This window comes from Scomber scombrus, chromosome 20, assembly GCF_963691925.1.
Source record: "Scomber scombrus chromosome 20, fScoSco1.1, whole genome shotgun sequence".
NCBI lineage: Eukaryota > Metazoa > Chordata > Actinopteri > Scombriformes > Scombridae > Scomber > Scomber scombrus.
Window position 1 is genome coordinate 5,188,729 of NC_084989.1, and position 23,267 is coordinate 5,211,995.

At 43.0% G+C, this 23,267-nt stretch overlaps 1 protein-coding gene across 4 annotated transcripts in view; it reads left to right on the forward strand.

The window, feature by feature from the left end:
• The window catches only part of znf438 (zinc finger protein 438), a 49,241-nt gene extending 30,159 nt beyond the window's left edge, over nucleotides 1-19,082 (forward strand). For 3 of the 4 annotated variants that reach the window (XM_062441131.1, XM_062441133.1, XM_062441134.1), the window contains exons 3-4: nucleotides 14,354-16,143; nucleotides 16,286-19,082. In XM_062441131.1, coding sequence (XP_062297115.1) covers nucleotides 14,387-16,143; nucleotides 16,286-16,874 — 2,346 coding nt within the window. In that variant the 5' untranslated portion in view covers nucleotides 14,354-14,386 and the 3' untranslated portion in view covers nucleotides 16,875-19,082. Of the gene's footprint in view, nucleotides 1-13,701; nucleotides 13,972-14,353; nucleotides 16,144-16,285 lie in introns of all 4 variants that reach the window. The other variant, XM_062441132.1, reaches the window with a different exon arrangement.
• The last annotated feature ends 4,185 nt before the right edge of the window (nucleotides 19,083-23,267 follow it).

Genomic DNA, 23,267 nt, shown 5'->3' on the forward strand with positions numbered 1-23,267 from the left:
GTTGCAGATTGCCCCCAATTGAATACCCCTCCCTCTTCCCTCGCAAGCCTGTAGGAGAACCTGCAGCGGCCACGAAACTCACAGAAAACGTGAAATGTCCTGTCTAGAGTAAGCATTTGTTTTGTCCATTCTGGGCTACTGTAGAAATATGGCGGGCCTTGTTGAAGAGGACCCACGCCCTATGTAGATAGTGTACAAAAACACAGCAGTTCTTATTTTCAGGTGATTATACACTAATTGAAACATACTGCCTGAACATATAAACGTTCTGCTAGATGCCACTAAATTCTACACACTGCACCTTTAATCACGCTCTAAAGAAGTGACCGAGTAAGACGGTGATCAGCTGAGTGTGAGCAATAAGACACATTCATCATCATCAAGTGACTTACTCCTACTTACAGTCAAGTGTAAAAGTAACCTTTAAGAGCAACTTAGGGATCACATGATCGATCACATGAAGGAATTACCAATAAGAGATATGGATCATGTTGCAGACTGTCAACAGTCTTACTGTCAAAAATACATTTGTAATGTATAAATACATACTGTACATTTAGATAGTAATAATAGTAAATTGGCTGAAAGGGAAACTGTTGGTAGATGAGGTACGCAAGTGAAATCAAATTCTAAAGAGACTTGAGTAGAACACCAAGTGCAGAAAATGTGCTTATAAAGTGATTGCAAACAAAAAGAACGCCAGACTCATTCATGCTCTGGGTTTGTATAAATATGAAGAAAAGGGAAAAGGGGGTTCCAGCTGTGTCAAAACTACTTTATTCTTAATTATACAACTCTAGCGATGTATTATTCACCATAACCACAATATTTAGTACAATGAGCAGGGAAAAACGGAGTCATGCTCGGCTCTGTATCCGCACTGCACTCATCCAGGATCTGCTCCGAACTAACATAACTGACCTCTGCAACTCTCTTTGACATTTAAGAGCATTTTTCTGGTCAAGTTTATGAGTAGGAGTACAAGTAAAGGATGTTGAGTCATTGAAGTCCGAAAATGCAAAATGTAACTTGATGTACAGCTGTTTACGAGACTCAACGGTTCAGCACTTCTCAGTTTAGAAGCAGCTGAGATTAACACTAACATAAGAATAGTTGGTCCACCTTAAAGGTCAGTCCACCTTAAGTAAGGCTCGAATTAGGCTAACCCATGCGCTAACTTCAGGGCTAAGAAGTTGAGGAAGAAACAGACTTTTCTTGATTTTTAAGAAGCTGTACATTTATTAACTGACACACTGTAGCCCATAACTCCAGAATTTATACTCTAATTATGACAAACATTAAATGATGAAGTGATGAACACTAATCTTGGGTCTCCACCATGAAACTGTGGTGATTGTATAGATCTGTGCTGCAGGGTTGAAGATGTGTGTGAAGCAACATCCATATCTGAAGCATCATCTACTGTCATCAGACTCAGCTCGATTGGCCAAACATGGGAACACATGGAAGGAAAACACAATGAGTAGCACTACTAATATTATATGAGTCTGGTTAGAGATGGAAGTAACTGCTAATAGACACAAAAAATGAAATGTCATCTTTTTGACAGTGTCACCTTTCATAAATTGTCCTTGAGGAAATGATTTTGGGTATTTGTGCTGCAGATAGCAGTGTTAGCAGTGTTTGCTGTCATTATGCTTGCAAAAAGTTTGAGGATTAGAGATAAAGTCGTGGGAGCTGCTGTATTTATTAGTTTCTTCTCGCCTTTCTTTTAGAAGATGAAATGTCCGTCATATTCAGTAATGAACCATCAGTCTTCATGTTTTAGTCCTAGAAGCCTCTACTCTCCAATCTGGTTATGATCAAAATCCTTTAAAACCTCCATCTGACATCTGGCTTTGTCCATCTCTCCTCTCCCTATCCTCCTCCACCATCTCTTCTTCTTCTTCTTCTTCTTCTTGACTGAGGCAGCCCCACTCAGCACGAGCACTACATCGCCACAGTTCCTCTGTGTGCGTGCGTGCATGTGTGCATGCTTGTGTGTGCGCGTGTGTCTCCCAGGAGAATGAAATCCCACAGCTCACACTGACCTCATTATAAAAATAGCTCATCTATCCAGCCATCACATTTCCCTCCATTTCCCCTCTCCTCCGCAATCTCTTATAGACCGTGATCCTCTCTACCTTCCACTTTTGCCTCCGCGTCTCTCCATCAGTGTTTGCTCCGGACTTAACGTGAGATTAAAAGCTTACGCAAGTCTTTGTAACGGCAAGGTTTCCCCCCCCCCCCCCCCTGCACCTGTCATTACCAATCTAGCCATAATCTGGGATCATAAGACGTCTTTTAATCAAGGAACCGGATAACATTAAAGATGCTGTTTACGTGACCTGTTAACAGTGGCTCTCTGTAAGGTAGTTGTTACAAGTATCTCCGGGTTTTTTTTTTCTCTTCTCTTTTACCTGGTCCACTGCATCTTCTTCACCTCCTCCGTCAGTGGAGCGAAATCTCCCCATTAAGAGTGAACAGCGCTCACGTCTGGTTAATTTAACAGCAGCATCAGTGATCATTACGGTCCAAGGCCGGCTTTGATCCTGCCAGACAGCGTTTCCTACGGTTTTAATAACCCAACAAAGACACCTTAGCAGATGCTCAATTTATGAACTTTATTTATTTATTTACAATTTATTTAAATAGAGAGGCCAACATACATGAAGGCTTCACCTCATCCGAATATTCAGGAATGACTGCTTTTAAAAGGGGGGGAAAAATGGCCATTGAGCCACTCCACTGGAGCAGCTGAAGGTACTGAAGCAATAATAATTACAATATAAATAATGATAAATAACCATGACTATGTTCAAACACATTGAAGCATAGTGTTTAAATGTACAGTTGTGATTGGGAGGTGGAGGGAGTGTATGGAATGTAATTTTGAGAGCATGGAATGCAAGACAATGTCATCGATTTTTCATTTGTCTTGGTCTAAAGGACAGAATTACTGGTTCTACTCTGAAAGGCAGCTAACCTATGTTTAGGTGCACCCCAGTAGCCTACTGGTTAAGACTCATGCCATATAACCACAACATCTGGGGTTCGAATCCAGCTGCAGACCTTTGTTTCATGTCAACCTCCATAACTTTCCCTTCAGTTCCTGTCATCTCTACACTGTCCCTATAATAAAATGCCCTCAAAAATGTACATGTATATATATATATATATATATATATATATATAACCTAAAGAAGATTATAGACAAGGGACCAGGATCAAATGAAGGTGAAGTAAAGTCTCAAGACTGTATGCAGAAAAAAAGTAGATTTTGAGTGAAGTTACACTTTCAGAGCGAGTTCAAGTCAAGTTTCATGTAGTTTTCTATATACGCATATTAATTATTTTCAAATTTATAAGGGCAAGTTCATGTGAATTCACACATCTTAGCAAGAAACGTACAAGCCAATTACAGGTGCTTCAACTCTCTGACTGCTAAATGACATGGTTTTCAAACATCCTCTCTAAGAGCTGTTTTAATAATGCTGTTTACATAGTTGAGACAGTGTCCTTTCAATGCATAGGCCTTGTAATGAAATACTCAAGGAATGTGGCTGTTCTAGGGTTTCTCCAGGTCGAACTTGACTGTTTTTACTTCGCTGCTTTTTTTGCTTTCCAATCTGAAATCCAGTCTTTAGAGATATAACTCTCACGGCAGTCGAGCCCGGGGTTTGACAGAAGTGCGGTCGGTCGTGATTGGTCAAGCGAAAGTCTCAACGAATACTTCAAACACAACGGATAGAATAAATCGGAGCTAAAGTGTGCATGTTAACTGAAGCAAAGAAATATATTTTTTATATTTCTATATTTATTATCTGTTAACATCCTCCTGCAAGTGATTCCAAAGTCAGCTCGCTGCCTAGCTGATGCTGTGATACTCTGCTCTGACAGTGTAGAGTTACTACAAAGTGCAAAGCATACTTGTTTGTGTTCATCTCTCCTTTGTAACATCACTTTCTCACCTGCCTACCCAGCAGCTTATTCCCTCCAGAAAGGCCATCTTATGTTAAATAAGAACACGCCGCCTTGCATTGACCTGCTTTTAGAAGCCCAGGCTCACCTCAACAGGAGAACTGTTGGGATCATCTGCATATTCTTTTGATCTCGCACCGTGTCTCTAGGAGCAGCCGTCATTAAGGAAGTTTTTCAATACGTTCCCTCTCCCTCTTCATCACGGCTGAAGCTCCTACCGCATGCCCCCCTTCCTTACTAGTGCCCTTCACTCCATCGCAGCACCCTTCAAAGTCCTCTACCTTGCTACCGCCCCTTCGCTTCACAGCCACCCAATGTTGGGTTGAAAGCCAAAACCACTCTTGTCTGTCCTTCACCGCAAAAGCCTGACGTGTTTGTGTCTGTGTTGTGTTGCCCTTGGGGTGGGTTACCTCCACCACCACCCCCCCGCCCCCTCACCCCTCCATCTCATCTCTTCTCCTCCCCACCTTGCTGTTTATCTGTCTCTGGGCCCCGTCACGTCCCTGAACCTGCTCTAATTAGCATCCCACACAACACTGTTTATTTACTCAGGTACCGACAGAAGGGGAGGGAGGGCAGAATGAAAGAGAGAGACTGAAAAAAGGGCAGAAAGAGACAGAGAAAGCCAGGAAGAGGAAGAGGGAGCAGGAGGGCTGGGAACAGGAAGAGAGGGAGAAATGATTCAGAGAATCAAAGGGCTATGAGACTCTCTCTCATAGCGGATGCAGGGGGTAATGATAGTTAAGAAGACGTGATGCAGAAAGTCGAGAAAGTGAGAGACAGAGAACTTTCCTGTCTCTCCACGCCTCCTCTCTGCCTTTTCCAGCGTTTCATCTGAGATGCAGAGTGCCTAAAATTAGCAAGCTGGCAGCTTCCTTCCTTCCTTCCTTCCAGGGTCCCCATTAAAGTTCTCCCATTGCGTTGAGTGATCATTAAGGTGGGACTGGGAGTGCAGGTGTTATCTTAGCGTCCCAGTCGAGGTTGTCTGTGGCATCACTTTTCCTCGACAGAGATAACATGAACAGAAATTCTTTACAGTCTTCATCCTTGGGAGTGTTTGAGTGTTTATTTTAAAAGTTGTATGTGTACTAGTGCGTTACGTCATGTACTGCACGTCTTTCGGTAAGGGTGGAGGACCAGATTAATGAATGAAGGACAAATGAAGAGGACAGGAGATTAAGGTAGATAGAAATGTACAGTATACCTCCTGGTGTGTTGTGGTCTCACTACCTAATGCAGCCATGTCTTCTATTACATTCTATCATACATCTGTTGATTCCCAACTATGACACTTTAGGGCTCAGTATGCTTTTAACATAGCGGTCAGATGGCAGCTGTAGTGCTCATAAAAGATCACAATGGCCACAGCAAAGGGTGGGCTGGACAATCCCAAATTGGCAGGCAGTTGTGGAAAAGGGACAGCAGTTGGGTGAAGAGTGAAAAAGTGCTTGTAAGACATGTTTAAATCCTGTCTACGTTCACACCTGACCAATTTCAGATTAAAGTAGGCGCGATTGTTGGATGATCTGTTTCGGAACGTTGCAAAAATTGTCAAAAGGACCCTACCTCTAACCACCTCATTCTGACATTGGGAAAAAAAGGTTTGTGATGTTGTGTTTGATGATGTGACAAGAAGAATGAACAAATCTATTCATTCGTTAAGGTAGGCTGCCAACTCTGTTTTTACTGCCACAGCAATCCCTTGCCTCATGTTAAATGATCCCAATGAGATCCACACAATGTGGTATAGATTTTGTGTTTTGTAAAAAAAAATAAAGGACTGGTATCGGATCTTGAATCTGTGTTTGCAGGACCAGGTACCTTGAGATGAGGTATCAGATTCTGTATCAGGAGAGAAAAGTCAATACCTAGTGACAAGCACTTTGTTTGAAGCCTGCTGAGGCCTTTAGGGTCATTGGATGCCTTTATTTGGTCTATGCTTTCTTGTACATGCCAATAAAAAACCTTTTCCACAGACCTAGCACATGACTCAAAATTTCAAACACTGAAGACCAGCTGCATGGGGCTTGGGTATGTGTGATCAGCTGACGGTCTTGTCTGTATTCTTAGTGTTGCTGGTTTGGGAACATAATCTTGATAGTTAGTGTATCTATTTCTCAGTGGGTGACCAATTGGTTCAAGTCTACTTTAGGAAATCAGCTATTCTATTTGTTCCATCTCTGGGAATTCCATGCAAGCAAGGGTTGAACAGGGGTTACCTCGTTTTACATCGTACACCCGAGTGGCTTTCTGGTTTGATAGATTTGTCCTCAGGGTAAATCACAGTGGACAGTAGGCATGGTGTGGCACAGGCAGACTCAAAGAGCTTTCTGAGACAGCTAGGCATGTTTATTACTTACTTGTGCATTAGAACCCTGCAACAACCCTGTTTCCGGTTTTATCCTATATCCTGCATCCAATGGTGTCCTCCTGTTTGAGTAACCCCAACCCTTTTTCTTATGTCTTATCTACTTTTCTAGCAATCTTCCAAGCGTGTCGTCATTTCCTGCCTTGTATCTGACGGTCAGTTAGCAAACTGAACTCGCAGCAACCCCCTAACCTCAGTGACTCTGCACATTTATGAAACAAAATATCTAACACCACCAGTACTTTTTCACAGACTTGAATTCAGCAAAGTGGCATTTTACATTGCCCATCCTCACATGTTGTCGTACTGAATGAAGGCCTGCTGCTGTTAACAACCAAAAATTGTACCCACCAAATGACAAAATTTGCTCTAGGATGGCAAAATCATGACTAAAATTCCGTCTCCTTGGATTCTTCTATCTGCAGGCAGGTTCAGTCACGCGAAATCGAGAAATTTTGAAACTTCGAGTCATTGCTGTTTTTTTTTGACGTTCCCAAACACTCTCGCTGTCATCTCCCTGCACCGACTTCTCACAGATCTCGTCCCTCTCCTCTTTTATTCTTTCTCCCCTCTAGCTCCCCTCCATTTTTCCACCGCACTCTTTAGTGCTGTTTGACCTATTCAGAAGGGTCCAAATGTCACGGCAGAGGGAAAGGTCAGGTAAAGGTTTAATGTTGAGCAAAGTCTGGACAGCTAACACAGTGCCGACTGCCTGAGGAGAAGGAGCGCATTAACACTTGAGACCTTGAACACACACCTCTACACACATAACGCGCGCTCGGACACACTGCTGTCACCTCCACTCCACGTCGACGCCACTCAGCACTGAGCCGGCAGCAATGTCATCTGTTTGCGTGTGTGTGTGTGTGTAGCTCGCGTTCATATGCTCATTTGGTTCATCTGCGAGCACGGATGATTGAAGATGTTACAACTTCCAGGGGATGACACATGGCCTTGCTGGACATCGGGTCAGAGGTCGTTGGTTGTTAGGGGTTTACAGCATCCTGCCTTCAAAAGGCAGCACCTGTTTTTTTTTGCTTTTTATTGAGGGCCAAGCCTCTCGGCAGTGACCACTGAAATCCTTCAACCACTGAGGTAATGCTTTCCTCCTTACCTTTAAATATATACCTGGAAAAACAGGTTAGATGGAAATTAATGTGTTAATTTATTTCCTCATTTCTAAGATTTAAGTCCATGAGAGCAAAACAAGCAGAGTCTCAGGTATTCTTTGTGAAGAATGGCGGGTTAGCAGTGGGATTTCTCTATCGATTAATCTACATCCACATGCAGGGCAGAACGGCGGGGTCCTAATTGGAATGGATTTCTGCCTTGCATTGATTTTCTCAGGTGACAGTGGATGACATACGGTTGCGTGAGTGTGTGTGTGTGTTTGTGCGCATGCCATGCATACCATATGGTGCTGTAATGCTCTCCTTTGCAACACCTTTCACTGTTTGTTATCTGATGAAAAGGCAAAAGGAGCAGCTGGACGCTACCAAATCGCCAGTCATTGTGCATGCGTGCACGTGCGTGTGCGTGCGTGTGTGCCTGCTCTCCCACTCCTTTGCCCTTCCATTCAGCACGAGCTGTGGGATGAAGCTAGGACCTCTGCAAACACTGATTTCATTTTCCCCATGACTGCCCTTGCTCCAGACACAGAGATCCTAGCCCCCCTGCACACACACACACACGTACACACAATTACATGCACATACACACATGTACACCTTAGGCTGGAGAGTGTTTTCCCCTACAGAGCAAAGATGAGCAGTTAGCATGCATGCAGGAAGAAGCAATCGAGCACAGATAACACTTAAGTTCACTCAGGTGGAAAAAAAATGGAATGATCTGATTTCCTCTCGGACAGCAGGATCCATTGAGTGCTCTTTTATTATGTTTTTATGTTGCCTTTTTTTTCATTCTTTACTACCTCTCTCTCACATTCCACATGCGGTTTGTGTGTGTTTGTGTGTAAGAGAGAAAGAGGGACAGAAAGAGAGAGAGAGGGAGGAGGTTAGTTAAAGATGGCCGCTGGACATGGCTTCTCACAGCCGGCTGGCCCCGACCCCCCATGAGCTACCCTCTTATCTAGCCCAGATCTTGGCCTTTCATCTGGGCTAAAACCTGGGGGAGCTTGGCCTCTACTGGGTTTTTAGCCCTCCCTCCCATGAACACACACACACATACACACTTCATTCCAGACCCCCTCCATCTCCAGCCTCTATCTTTGAGTCCCAGATGAGCATTGCTCTCACCTACACGAGAGATAACAAACCTCACACTACTCCGCTCTCTGCTCTGCTTTCCTCACAACACTTCACATTTGATTTTTTTCAAAAACTCACCACAAGAGAAAAAGAAAACCTCCTTTTTCTATTGTCTGCTGTCAAACAAACACTGTCCAGAGGCCGACATATTCACATGAGAATGTGTTTTTAAAATAGTAAAACTTTTTTGACTTGTTGTTGGACCGAGGCCACCGAGTCTGCACCGACTGGGGAGCAAAAATGCTGGACTGCGATTTCAACAGTAGTTGGCCAAAATCGAGACAAAGCGGAATCAGAGAATGCATGAGGGATGCTACCTAAACACAGCGCACTCCATGTTTTGACATTTCACTGAGCGGCGCTTTCACCTCTCGCAAAATTATATTAGTGGCTGACAATAGACTGGTTGTGTTGGTTGGACTGGATCAGGTTTGGTAGGACCACCTCTACATGTGACCCAGGTCTGTTTCAGGGTGTGAGCTGAAGTTTTTTTGTGCAGTTCACTTCATACACTCTGCCCTCCTGCTCAACCCTGACCTGTTTCCAGCATAAACATCGGATCCTCACCTCTCACCCTCTGGCTTTACCTGATAATCTGTCTCTGTGGATCACCCCCACCTTTTTTTTTTTCTTTTCTCTCTCTCTCTCCGTCTCTCGCATTCTCTTCAGAAACCAGGTTTTTTCCGGGTCAACCTAGCCCTGACCTCTGACCACAGTCAGATTAGAGTGGCTGGCGTTTCAAATCCAGCGGCAGATTGAGTAGCATCTGTGACCTCCATGTGCTTTTCTCTCCTAGCCTTAATGTGTCATCCCCCTCAGAATCAAGACAAGGCCGGTTAGATCACTGTAAGGTTAAAGTAAGACATTCATCTAAACACTGAACTGAAACACCACCTGGCTGAAGCTTCTGTAGAACAATGTTGTGTAGGTTGTACAGTGCCTTTTGGAAGGTTTTTGAAACATTTCTCTTTTTCCACACTTTGTGTTGTAGACAATGACATTTACATAAATATTCAAACCATTTGCTATAGCACTGTCACTTATTTTTGAGACATCTCTCAAATTTGATTTAGTCCACCTATTATATCGATATTGTGATGAGTCTAGATATTGTCTTAGATGTTGGATATCTTAACATCTTGATATGAGTGTTATCTTTTACTGATTTTAAAGGCTGTATTACAGTATAGTGATGTCATTTTATGAACTTTACAGGCTTTTCTATTTAGCATTTTTTATTATTTGCCTTTACCCACTAAGTCATTATATTCACAAATCGTCATCCCTACAGTATTTTTGCAATATCGATATCGAGGTATTCCGTCAAAATCTTTTGATATTGTCCATATTTCCCAACACTACTCCACCTGTGGCAAATTCTGTTTATTAGTACACTTCTTTGCGCCTCAAACGAAAGGCCAAGACAAGAACTTCAAAGTACTTCTTCATAATCCACTGCAATCAAATTGTGTTCAGATAGAGATCAGGGCAATGGTGTAAAACCATTTCTAAAGCTGTGAATGCCCCTAGTAGCACTGTGATTTCCATAATTGTGAAATGGAAAAGTGTGGAACCCCCAGGACCTGCTAGAGTTGGCCATCCAGCCAAACTCATTAACAGGGCAAGAAGGTTCTTTGTCAGGGAGGTGACCAAGAGCCCAACGGCCACTCTAACAGAGCCTCAGAGCCTGAGTAAAAGGCATATGACAGCATGCCTGGAGTTTACCAAAAGACATTAAAAGGATGGTGAGTGTGAGGGAATAGATTCCCTCCACTCCATGACGTGCTAGTCAAGCACAGGAGTGCATTCAGTGCAAGACTCATTCCACTGACAAGCACCACAGAGCAACACAGGAAGTCATTCCTGCCTGTGGCCATCAAACTTTTCAACTCCTCCCTCAGTGTGTCAAATGCTCTGAGTCAGTAGACTGGCCCTTTGGACATATTTCACCCCTGTCAGCAGCTTCATGACCCCATAATTTATCCTTCATATTTTCAACTGTGCAATACTGACTTAACAGTGCAATAAACGTGTGCTGCAATTTAACTGTGCAATACTCTGGCATATATTCATACTTATTCATAGTTACACTGCAATAATATTGCATTTATACTGTATATTCCAATTCAGTTATGCTATTTTTGCTTTTAACACATGTATACATCTGATTTCTCTGCACCATTATTTACACTGTTGTAATACTAGAAAGCACATATTATATATTATTATATATATTTCCCTTGTAGAATGAGAGCACTGTAACATGACCCAGAGTATTTCTGATTTAGTTTCTTTCCTCCTTGTCTCTCTGTGGCTGAATGCCACAAGAACCACCACAGGAGAATAGAGAATGATGGCAGGGCAAGTTGACCGTCACTGGTACATTAACAAGTGAATAACCCCCTGCTCCGTCATTCTCTCTTCCTCTCTCTTCTTCCCCTTTTTTCTGCCTTGATGTGGACTGTAGGTGGTAGGGAGCTGTTAACATGCTCATTAAGCAGATGTAGGTACAAACTGAGAGAAGGGAAGAATGAAAGGAAAGGACTTGCATAGAGGGGAATAATGGAAAGACAGAATGGAGGTAGGATAGAAAAACTGAGTGATGTGAAGTGTGTATTTGGTAGCTTACAGCGCTTTATCAAATATTAATATTCGTCGACCTACACCAGCAAAGTACACTTTGTCATTGCCCATTCTGTATAGTGAATAACCAGATGTGGCCTGAGGCAGTTTCATCACCACTGACACTCAGCAGTATGCTGATGCAACCACTTCCTGTTGTAGAACTCAGAGTCTATCTGAAAGATCTGGTATTACAGTCTTTTTTGACTCATTTTTATAAGTACTGAGTCTGTTTTAAACATCTTATTTACCAAAAGTTGTTTGGATTTCTCTAAATCCATCTTTCCTTACAGCCCAGATTCCCCTCTGTCCTCAAGCAAGCTGTTTTGGAAGCTATTTGTAAAATTGGCATTATTGATGACCTCCTATTCCAACTGGCTGAAGGTGTGGCCCCCCACACTGAAAGCTGCCCAGATTGTAAAAACAGAATTTTGTGTAAAAATTCACATAATGTTGATGTGTTTCTGAAATGTGAAAGGACATGAACCCTCACAGCTGCCGTATACACTCATTATACCACAGCTATCAACCAATTAAATTGTAAGATTTTAACAATCCATTTTATTGTGTATTTTAGCCACACTCTAATGGTCTACGGATGGCGTTGTCAGTTGTTGGTCAGTTCAACACTTTTATCTCAGACAACATTGTATTGACTGCCCTGAAATTTCATACAGATATTCATTGGCCACTGACTAAGGTGATCCACTGACTTCTTACCTACTGTAGCACCACTTTTGGTTTTGAGAGACTGTCATCATTTTGGATTTTTGGAGCCAGAAGTGACCTCATGAACAAGACTTTTTTTTAGGTGACGAAAATGTTACAATTAACTTTCACAAACTGAAAACAGACTGAAATAGTGACAGCTAGGCCAATACTCTGTGAATAGGGAACCAGGTTGTAAACATGTTTATTTCTGCTGCAGAGTCGGGCATTTTAACATGGTGGTCTATGGGTATTGACTCGCTTTTGGAGCCAGCCTCAAGTGGTCATTTGAGGCCTTCTTTTTTGGCACGTCTGCATCTGCTCCAATTTTGAACCCTGGAGGTTTCCACTTGGGTTGATTCCCTGACATTTCATGTAGCACCACCAGTACGTCAATTGTCTAGTGAAATATCCCAACATCTCAACATCTATTATTTGGATTGGCAGAAAATTTTGTACAGGCGTTCATGGTTCCTAGATGACGAATCTTACTGACGTCAGTGATCATTATCTAGTGCCACCACAAGGTTAATGTTTATGGTTTTAAATGAATGGACAAATTGGCATATTAATGAGAAAAATGTTCAGACAGGTTTGATGAGTGATGAATACCTTCAAATTAGGTGATTCATATTATTGTTCCATATCAAATTCGTGGAGATTGTTAAGATTTCAGGCGAAGCCTAAATGTAACATCCTCCTACACTGACCACACTGCTCTTTTACTGCCCTTACTTTTCCATTTGGAATGAAACAAACGGATATAGTAAAGCTAAACTTGTTATTGTGCGGAGTGACTTGGTGTCAGGTGACGTCGCTGCTGAATCATCTGTGACAAAAAGGTTATAGGCCTACTGCCGACTTCTCCAGCTGTCGATACACACCTTGTTTTTTCCCCCTCATGTCCAACTGTAAACTTTCACATGGTGGAATGAATCGTCAAGTGTTGCCCGTACCACATTCTCTCACTGTCTATAGCCACATAAAATGCCCGGAGGAACATGCATCCCACGGTTTTATTCCACTCGATGTTCAGCCAAAGTCACACTCAAACTGGAATCAACTATCCACACAGAGAAGGAATATCTCCAGTTTTATAGAGTCGTAATGCGGTAGGGGTACTGTATAAATAATCTCTCCGCACAGAAACACTTCCAGCTGTTAAACAATATGCCCTTTGCAGTTTCTTTCTTCTCCTTTTGAATGTATAAAGCTTCTTTCCACGACTCCTTTGAAAACCAGTATTTTTTTTTCATACTGAGAAATTATGTTGTTGAATATTTGCCTTTTGTGACACCTCCAGATTGTTGTACTTCATGCTGATTAGTATTATAGAATGGCATTGGAACAATGCCTGTATCTAATGCCGCTATTGAAATCAGGTCATAATGTGAAATTCAAACCTCAGAGTCTGTTTACAATTAGGCCCTTTGAAGCATTCCCCTGTAATCTCTCCCTCCTTGTGATATAAAGATACAGTATTGATATAAATGGAGGGAATTTTGCCTTTGTTTTTAAAGCCATACCTGTGGCTTTTGATTGATGGATGGAAACTGTACAGTAGATTGAGATAATAAAGACTTGTTTAAAACCTCACTCTGAGGTTATAGCTTTCTCATAGAGTTCAGCTGTATTTTGTATCAACACAGCCAGAATGGTGGGACACAGTGTGGAAAAGCCTCATCCCTGTGGATAACCATGAAATGTTATTTGTGAACAGGGGGATGATAAAGTAAATCCATGGCTTTTTTTCAGGGGCATCCTCATTGCCTTGGGCCAGGTTGAAGTGCTGGTCAGTGGAGAGGGAGATGAGAGGGGAGCCCCTCTTCATCTGGTAAAGATCCTGCCGTTGGGCAGCTTTCACGGTTGGCTGGCTGATCCTTCCAGGAAGTGAGGGGGGGGTACAAGGAGCCCCCCGCGGAGCCCCAGCATGAACCACGACTACATGCTGAGCCCAAATCAAAGGGGACAGTGTGTCCTTAGCCTGGGGGAGAGAGTCTGCTGTGTGTCACCAGAGAGACATGGGTAATAGGACAGCTTGTCACACTAGTGCAGATGCCTGTATTTTTGACAGTGTATATTTAACTCTCTCCTGCTTGGGTTGCACACTAATGACACCGTCAAATAAACGCCTTGTGCAGTGAGGTCATATTTATATTAATGATCTTGGCAACTTTCAGAGGAGACCAGGAAGTCATGTAGCCATCTCAATTATTCCTGTTAAGTATGTTAGATCAAACAGATTTAAGATTACAATCATAGAATGTTGCAATGTTGGCAGTTATTGTTCATGTGGAAAATTGGGGTTTAAGGGTTACAATTTTACGGGTAATTTAAGGCTGGAAAGGTAATCTAGTTTCGAAGTAACTAATACAACTCTTTTTTTTTTTGTGTGTTTGTGTTTCAGTTGGTAGCCAGTGAGTCAATCTGAGCCCTTCAGATGAAGAGCCTTCAGTTCCGGAGCATTGCCCCAAAGGCCCCAGCCGTGGTGCCCTCCCCCTCCCCTGCGGTCCTGTCCTGCCAGCCTCCCTCTGCCCTCCCTGAGGCAACCACCGCCTCCAGCCCCAAGTCCATCATTGTACCCACCCAAAACTATGCACTGATGCAAATAGCAGGTCAGGATGGCACTTTCTCTCTGGTGGCGCTGCCCCCTTCTGTATCCTCTCAGACACCACAGCAACAACCACAACAAACCCAGTCAATCCAAAAGAACCTAAAGTTACCCATTCCCAGATACCAGCCAGTCAGAAGCAAGGGGACCACAGATAAAGTCAGATCACCACCACTAGCTACCAGGGTGAAAACTCCCTCCAAGGTTGCTTCGACAACACAAACAAAGGTGAGCAAGGCATCATCAGTGATGAAGAAAAATCAACAGGAGTCCAAGAACACAAAAGAAGCCCTAGTGCCCAAAGAGGAACCTTCAGATCAGGTAATTCTCATTGACCCGGCTTCCTCTGACATCTCTGTAACCGCTCTGCTACCGGACAACGCTGTCCTGTATCCAGGCTCTCAGTTGGAGCGAGCGCCAGATGGCTCTGAACGACCTGCTACAACTGGCCTTATTAAGAATCTCCAGTACCCCCCTGCTGCTGTCAAAACCTCCCCAGGCAAAACCCAGGAGCAAAGTAAGACTACAGTGAGGCTGTGCCAATCCAAGCCCACTGCAGCCCAACCATCAAGCAGCATCACTGTCCTGTCCCCTGCCATCTTCAGCAAAGCAGTCCAGATTATCCCATCCCCACCTAAGGGTAAACTGCCCATTCTGCCCTACTCTAAAATGAAGAGCACCCTCATCCCAGCTGCCAAGCTCAGTTTGTCCCCAGAAAAGAAAGGTTTCTCAAGCCAGACAGGACTCACCAGCCCCTTAGATCCTACATCCAAGACCCTGGAGACAACTGAGGCTTTGGGTCATAACCAGGTGCCAAACTCCACTCTACAGCGCCCGGCCAAGACCACACTCATGCCTGTGTTGGGACCTCTCCAGAAACCACCTGGCAAGAAAAGAGGGAGGAAGCGAAAAACAATGGAGGACATCTTGGCATTTGAGGCCCGAAAGAAAAGGTCCTTGTCTTTCTTCTGTAGAAGGGTCCCTGAGAAACCGCCTGCAGTTGCTCCAGGCTCGAAACCGAAGGAAGTTGATATTTCAAAAAAGTACCGCAGCATTCGACCCAAGCCCATGCTGGTTATGGAGACAGTTCCCCAGCTGGTTAGCTTGCCCGGCATTACCCCAGATGGCCAAGAACAGGAGCTTGTTCTCGGTCATCACCTCTCCACCCCCACCACAACCAAGACCCTGGACTGTCCTCCCCAACCAGCCCCGGTAACCCTCCACTTGAGAGGTGCCTCCCATCCCAGAGTGTTTATAGGGAGTCGACCACTCCACCGTTGCCCGACCTGCAGCCGCTGTTTCCAGTTCAAGCATCACCTCCAGAGCCACATGAACAGTCACACCAACAGTCAGCCATACGTCTGCCCAGTCTGCCGCAAAGCGTACGCTCACTCAGGCAGCCTGAGCACACATATGAAGCTTCACCACTCCGACGTACGCCCACGTCGGTCTCTGAGCTGCGAGTTCTGCGAGAAGTCTTTTGGATATGTGGGGGTGTACTTCAGTCACCTGAGAGAGGTACACAAGGTGGTGCTGACCGTGGAGCCGTCCATAAGCCATCATGAGGATGACATGTCTGTTGAGGGGTAAGATTATTATTGATTGAGATAACTCATAAACACATGTGCCTACTTAACCGTCCCTTACCTTGTCACAGGCAACTTTGTCCAAACAGTCAACAAAATGATAAATTATTTAAATAAATTCATAAATTATTTTCTCCACCAGGGCCAACTCCCCAGAGACGTCTGACGAGCAGGATCGTGAAGACCCCGTGGAACTGCAGATCAAATGCGGCCGCTGCCAGGCAATCACTCCCACCTTTGCTGACATGAAGATGCACTTGCTTTACGTGCACGGGGAGGAGGTCCAGGTTCGACTCCGCGAAGGCCAGCAACCTCGGGGGGGTCGCGAAGCCGAGAACGAGCTGGTAAAGCACGCCGCCCACTACTGGAGGCAGCTCAACGAGAAGCGCAACCTGGTGAAGTGTGGCAGCTGCGACGAGGAGTTCTTCTCTTTCTCTAAGCTCAAGAGGCACATCATGTCCCACCACAGAGGAAGGGAAGGGGAGGACAGTGGAACCTTCTCATCACCAGAGAGCAGCGTGGGCCTCGGGGTCCTCGCAGCAGGTTCAGCCTTTAACTGTGTGCTCTGCAGAGAGGTGTTGGACACTAAAGAGAAGGTTATGGAGCACTGGAGGAGTCACCATCACTGTGAGCAGCCTGGCTTGCTATGGGCTGCCTTTAGCTCCTACTCTGGCCAGGAAGAGGGTGAAGCAGACGGGGATCTAGACACTCCTGCTCCAAGTCCACACTAGCCAGCCTAGCCCTTGCATGGGCATGGAGCCCTTCACTGTGGCTCATCCTCATACTTCACATACTCAGTCTTTACAATCAGCAGCACAGGGATGTAGAGTTTCTCTTATGTATTTAACACTAGTTTCATCTTTCACCAGTTGAAATTGGTCCAAGAAAAAGAAAAAAGAAAATCAAGCCAATGGTGAAAATTGATCTTCGTGTTAAAATTCATAAGGGATATTCTCTATAGAGTCAGAGAATCCAATTTTATAAACAATTTTTTTCATGTTGTTACTTTGATTGCACTGTTTTGTTTTTTTTTGGAGTTCATTTTGTTTGGAGGTATGTATTTAATATCCTGTTGGAAATTAGATTATTATTTTTTTCTACTGCTTATTTAAATGTTATTAAAGGGTAATTTATATCCTGAACTGTTAAAGGATCAGTCCATCCAAATCACACACAAAAAAAACCATTCTATTCCCACTGAATTCTAGTGGTATCTAGCCATGCAGTTAGTTTAGATTTTGAGATATTGTTTCAAAGATTTTTGCAATGCTATGGAATCTCACAACTTAGATTTTTTTTTAAAAATGTGTGACGAGATCCAGAAAGACTTGTTTTTACTGAAAGACCAATTATTGTTTAGTTTTTTTCAAATGTAATTTTTAAATGCTCTGAGCACCCCGAACACAACTGTATTCACCGCCACGGTATTGGGGTGAGACTATCCGCATGGCTAGAGACCACTGTGGGAATGTGTTGGGGTTTTTTTTTTTATTTGGGTGAAATGAGAAGTGTATATCTCATAACAAAGGGCACACTGTCAACTGTCACACTGGCAGACAATTGAATCTATTGGCCTTGGATTATTACAGGTTAAAAGACATGAGTATCTGTACAATCCTTTTATCTAATATTGGTATTGTAATGGAAAAATCAAAAATGTCTGATTAAGGGCAGTATTAGGGTCCTCTGTCACTCTTGAACCCACGAAGGAACACTTTCCTAACCAGCACCCATGTGACATCTTTGTGGCCTTCTGAGAAGAAAAAAAAAAGAAGCGGTGTTCATGCGTAATGTGGCTTATCATCAGTACGGCCCCTCTGCAGGCCAAGTTCTATCTTCTTGACTTGTTGATTAATGCCTATATGTGTATTCTGTGACATGCCAAGGGTCTATTCACACTAGTGATTGTAGAAGTGAGTTCTGCATTTAAGCTTTTTAACCACTGGCAGAATACTGTTTGTTGAGTTAGTAAATACGTTGTTGCCAGCTCGTGTACGCACCTGTGGAATTGTGTGCACCCACACTCTATGATTAGAGTTAATATAAACTGTTGTCAAGTCCAGAAAAATATGCTATTTTATACTCTAGATTAATAAAGAGGTCTTTTAGTATATTTATGCTTGTGGTTGGTCCGTAAAGAGCCAGCACTGAGACATTTGTTATGTTTGCTTCTTCTGATTTCGGGGGATGCTTAATGTCTTGATTCTTGCTTGAGAGGCCGTTACTTACATGGCAAGTAGCTCTGTTAACATTTGTCTGTGTTCATCTTTCATATGAAGAAAAAAAAAAAAATCACAGGGTCAAGTGAATGTACCTGAATGTTTTAAAAACCCTACCAAAAGTGTATATATATGCTATATAGACTTATTATATAGATAGAATATATAGATATATGGAGAAAAATATATATATTTACATAGAGTAACTAGTGAATCAGCTGCTTTGTTCTGTCACAGTGGAAGGGGGGAAACAAGAGATGAATATATCATTGCCGAAACTGGCAACAAAAGCCATGCAGAGCTGTCCTTACGTGTCTGACACAAAACGCAGGACTGTGAATGAAGGGCAAAGCACTGATGCGTATACTATACGTCGCACTGATTGGTTAAAATACAGTCAAGCTACTGTTGGAATGCCATGTTTGAGAGTTCATCAGTGAGCTGTCCTTTATTTTCAAGCCTCAACACAAACCAGGAAGTGACAGAATTAAGGGTCAGACTCTTCTCTCCTCAGTTAGATAAGACACATACATGACTGTCAGCACAAGTCGGTGAGTGAAAAATCTGATGTGTTTGTTTCACTTATTATGTTGACCGTGTCCAAAAAAAAGAAAGAACTAAAAACAGAAAAAAAAGACTGAAAGTGTTTGTGCTCGTGACTGTTTGTGTACCTGAAGAACCTGATGTTTATGAGATTAAAGATATGCTTTGTTGACGACACTGTGATTCTGGTCTTAACTTATAAGATTAATTAATACATTGAACATATTTCTGTAACTATTTATGCAATTATTAGACAGTCACAATTTAAAACAGGTGTTGAAGGGGTATTCTACTTATTTCTACACATGAAGCTCAGTTTATCCTTGGAGCTTGGATTACAAACAGTTTTAAATACGTGGCTGTTTTCCAGGGAAAAGATCCTATGGGATGTGTTGCATTATGGGAAATGTAGGATAAAGTGTTTTTGAAGTTTGACAAATGCCAGTAGCCAGGATTTTATAAATGTTGCCATGAGTCTAAACACAAAACACATGGTTATCTGTCAAAAATGTTTTTAAATAGAAAAAATCCACATTTTATGTATTAATTTAAATAGAAAAACAGTATATCTGGACACTTTCCTTCCCTATGTTACAACAACTAAATGTTGTTTCCGGACAGTAGTAAAAATATAAATCTCTCTGGCTTAGGTTGAGGCACAAAACATGAACATCAACGTCCCCTCTCTTTATTACATCAGGATATTTTGGCCTGCTACTGCTCCAATTTTGACCGTTCTCTTTAACATCTGTCTCTTAAATCTTAAATCCGCCCCCTCACCTTAATTTAGTAAACCGTTGGGAAATGTCAAAAAGCGGAAATGCGGAACGGAGACATCCAAACAACCACACACATACACACATACACTTCATATGCTGCACACGTGAACATCTCATCTATCAGTTAAGATGGATAGAGTGTATGTTTGAGTCAGTCAGTCAGTCAGGAGGCTGAACTCTTGTGTGTATTCATCAGAGGAGATTCAGAGAATGGGATTAATTGATATCTCAGTGTAGAAAGGTGAGTGCACGTGTGTGTGCAGGATGTGAGGGTCAAGCAAAGTGGGTTAGCCAAAGGGGCTTTTAGGAGCGTACTGTACATATGCCGTACCTCTGTGCTCCTCCCCTCCCAACAGACCTTCCATCTGTCTGCTTTAACATCATAATGTAATCAAACCTACAGATAAGATACATGCACAGGGGGAAATGTTTCTACCTTTTTGGCTTCACAGTCTTTTTCTTTTACTAGGTAGACTTCATGTGATCCACGGTGCAAAAACTGGCTTTTAAAAAAAAAAACACAACATGATTCTGAAAGACTGCTGAGGTTCAGAAAAAGGTGAAGATGCCATGTTCTGAGAGGAGCGTTAAAGAAATAGCTGGATGCCTTGTGATGGCTTCATATTTAATGAATGGAAATGACATTAGTACTGATCTCCTGTCTTTTGTTTCCCATCTGCCTGCTTGTCTTTTTTTTTTTTTTTTTGCTTTTGCTTTTTCAAGATGCATTTAGAGTGAAAAGAAACACTCCATTGCTTTTATTCAACTTCTCAAACACAACAGAGAAGAGCAAATAAGTTCAAAAATGGACTTTCCATACCAGAAGAAACTAATGCTGCCTGTTTTGTTGTAGGCCCAGCCTTGGTAGTCATTGCCACACCGGTGTGGAATGCAGGTCCTCTACTCTAATTGTTTTGGAGGCACATGACCCTGTATCAAAGGTCAAAGGTCACTTCTGGTGCGATTTCTGCTTGCTAGTCTAGTAAGCTCGCTAAACTCTCCCCGACACAAGTCAACCTCGGCTCTGGGGTTTCTTCAACTTCTTCAAACTACTTTTACGAGGGCTCAAAAGGTTTCCAAATGAGAATGAGTCAACTTCAGGTGGCTTTTTCAGCGGGCGGTGGAACACAGATAAAGCTGCGACATCAGTACATATTGGGACCCAATCTAGCGTCGCCATCGCACCACATCGCAGGCGCAGATAAAAAGGAAAGCGCTATTCGGTGATGCATATTTCCTTTTAATCAGAGCTAACGTGTACCGCAGCCGTCACACCGCACTCCCACCTCACTGTGGCTCTCAGGGGGGACAGGGGAGATCAAAGCCGCCTCCCCCCATTACCTCTCCCCCCCCCCCCTCACTTGTACATGATCAGTGAGAAAAGAAGGAGAACTGGGGGCTGCTCTCTTTTCTTTCTTTTTTTCCCCTTTTCTTTGGGTCTTTGTGCTACACCCACTTCAACTATGTAACCCTGGAAGTGTTTAGATTGAGGTAATCTGCGAGGAAGGTGAGGGACAAACAGTTGCACTGCTTACTCTGAGAGAAACGTTGGACTATTCCAAGAGAAAAATGCTTATTTGTGTGTGTCAAACATGCTTTTTCTCTCTTACTTTCTCTTGACCCTGACGTACAGATCTAAGCAGGGCGGAAAGAAGACCACTAAACAACACACATGGAGACTTGGAATAACAAAACTGGCGTCACTGGGAGAATGCCGGGGGAGATTTATAGGACAGTAAAAATGTGACCCGCGCTGACCACAGATGTTCTCAAACAACTTAGGTGGGGTGTAATGCGAGTGCAACATGCAATCGTTTTGGCTAGCGCGAGCTCCACTCCTACGTTCTCACTTCTCAGTGTTGATGCACGCTCTGTTGCCGGTCCGTCTCGATACACTAACGTCCGTGACGCTTCTGTCGGCACATGCCGTACGTCGCCGATATGAGGCGCAATTCATCAAAGTGATTCTATGGTTTCATCAAAGATTTATAAACTCTCCTGGATGTCAGGATTTAAATGTCCAAGTCGCTAATCCCCCCACATCTATGAACTCGCCCCTTTCCATCTCTCGATCTGGAGACGTGATCCGCCCTTCCCTTCCGCCTCTCGGGTCTCAGGTTTCAAAGAGGGCCCCTTCTCTCCTCACCCTACCCCAGATTAGTCATCTAATGAGCAGCAGGGCTGATCAGGTGAATAATTGATGACGGGCGGCTGGAGAAAGGCATCGATTCCCAGCCGGGGCTGTGGCTCTAAATGGAGCAGAGAAGCAGACACCTCGGGAGGATAAGCAGGCGCAGGTACATCACTGCTGTAACACTCTGTGCTGTGATGACTGATAGGGATACGGATTCAGTGCTTGTGCCAGTTTCACGATGAGGACAAGGATAAAAACTGGAATATTTTTTGTTTCACATGCTCTAAAATAAACATGCATCAGGTTCCCAACATGATAAATCTTTGTTCCAGGAAACAATGATGAAACAATGTTTGAATTACCTCTGTATTGTGCTTGTGCAGATTACTGTGTATTGAAGAACCTTCCAGATCTCAGTTTGACAACCATTAGACTTGTATTTGCTTTGTTACCAATGCATAAATCAATTAAAAAAGCAAATCCACTAAAGATCAGATTAGGGCCTAAAAAAAAAAGAGTAACGTTGAAGAAATATAAACACATTTTATATATTCATTTAACATTCTATCCCTTTATTACGACCTCAATATTTTTTTTCGAAACAATGGTATGAGCGTTTGGTAGAAGATCATAAATCACTTTTATTGTAATGCGTTTAGCCCAAAAACAATCACATTTTAAGAGATTAAGAAATATGTTGAGATTTAAGAATCGGCCTTTTAAAAAGCAATATATGTGTAACTGTAATAAACCACTATTCATATCCTCTAAAGGGCCATATCGTATCAAAGAGGCAGAGGCCCGAGATATGTTGACTTTTATGCCCTGGCATAGGTCGAGCTCTTAAAACACCAAATCCTCCAATTCCCAGAATGCAATACAATATGTCATCTATAATAGCGCTCCAAAGGAACGCAGCCAATTTTTAAACACGTACTTAAAAGCAAGTATGTCACGAACCTTGGACAAAAGAAAAGGATGCGGCCTCTGTGACCTCTTTGGTGTGGCATTGTACGATTGAACTGAATCAGATGTACGTGTTTCCTTTCATTCCTACAACTGACATCGGTTTAATAACACTAACTGCCATTTTAATGTAATCCCTTAAAGTGGAACTTGGCCAATTTTACATATCAAACTGTGTTGCCAGGTTTTGAGGAGTTCTACTACATGCGTGAAAAAAAATGTTCCTAAAAATCTTTTCGGACTACAATCTTCACAGGAAGATCGGATTGCTGACAGCGGCGTACTCACTGGTTCACATCAAGTACCTTAACTAAACACATACCCTTCTCTCCTGTTCCAAATCCAGTCTGGATCCAATAGTCTGCTGCTCTTCAGCATGAGAGATGACTGCACAGCTAATGGAGCCAAAATCAAAAAATATGTTTTTGATTTGTCAGAGACATTATTTGTTGCCAAAGGAGCAAGTTTTGCCAGCCGGCTCCA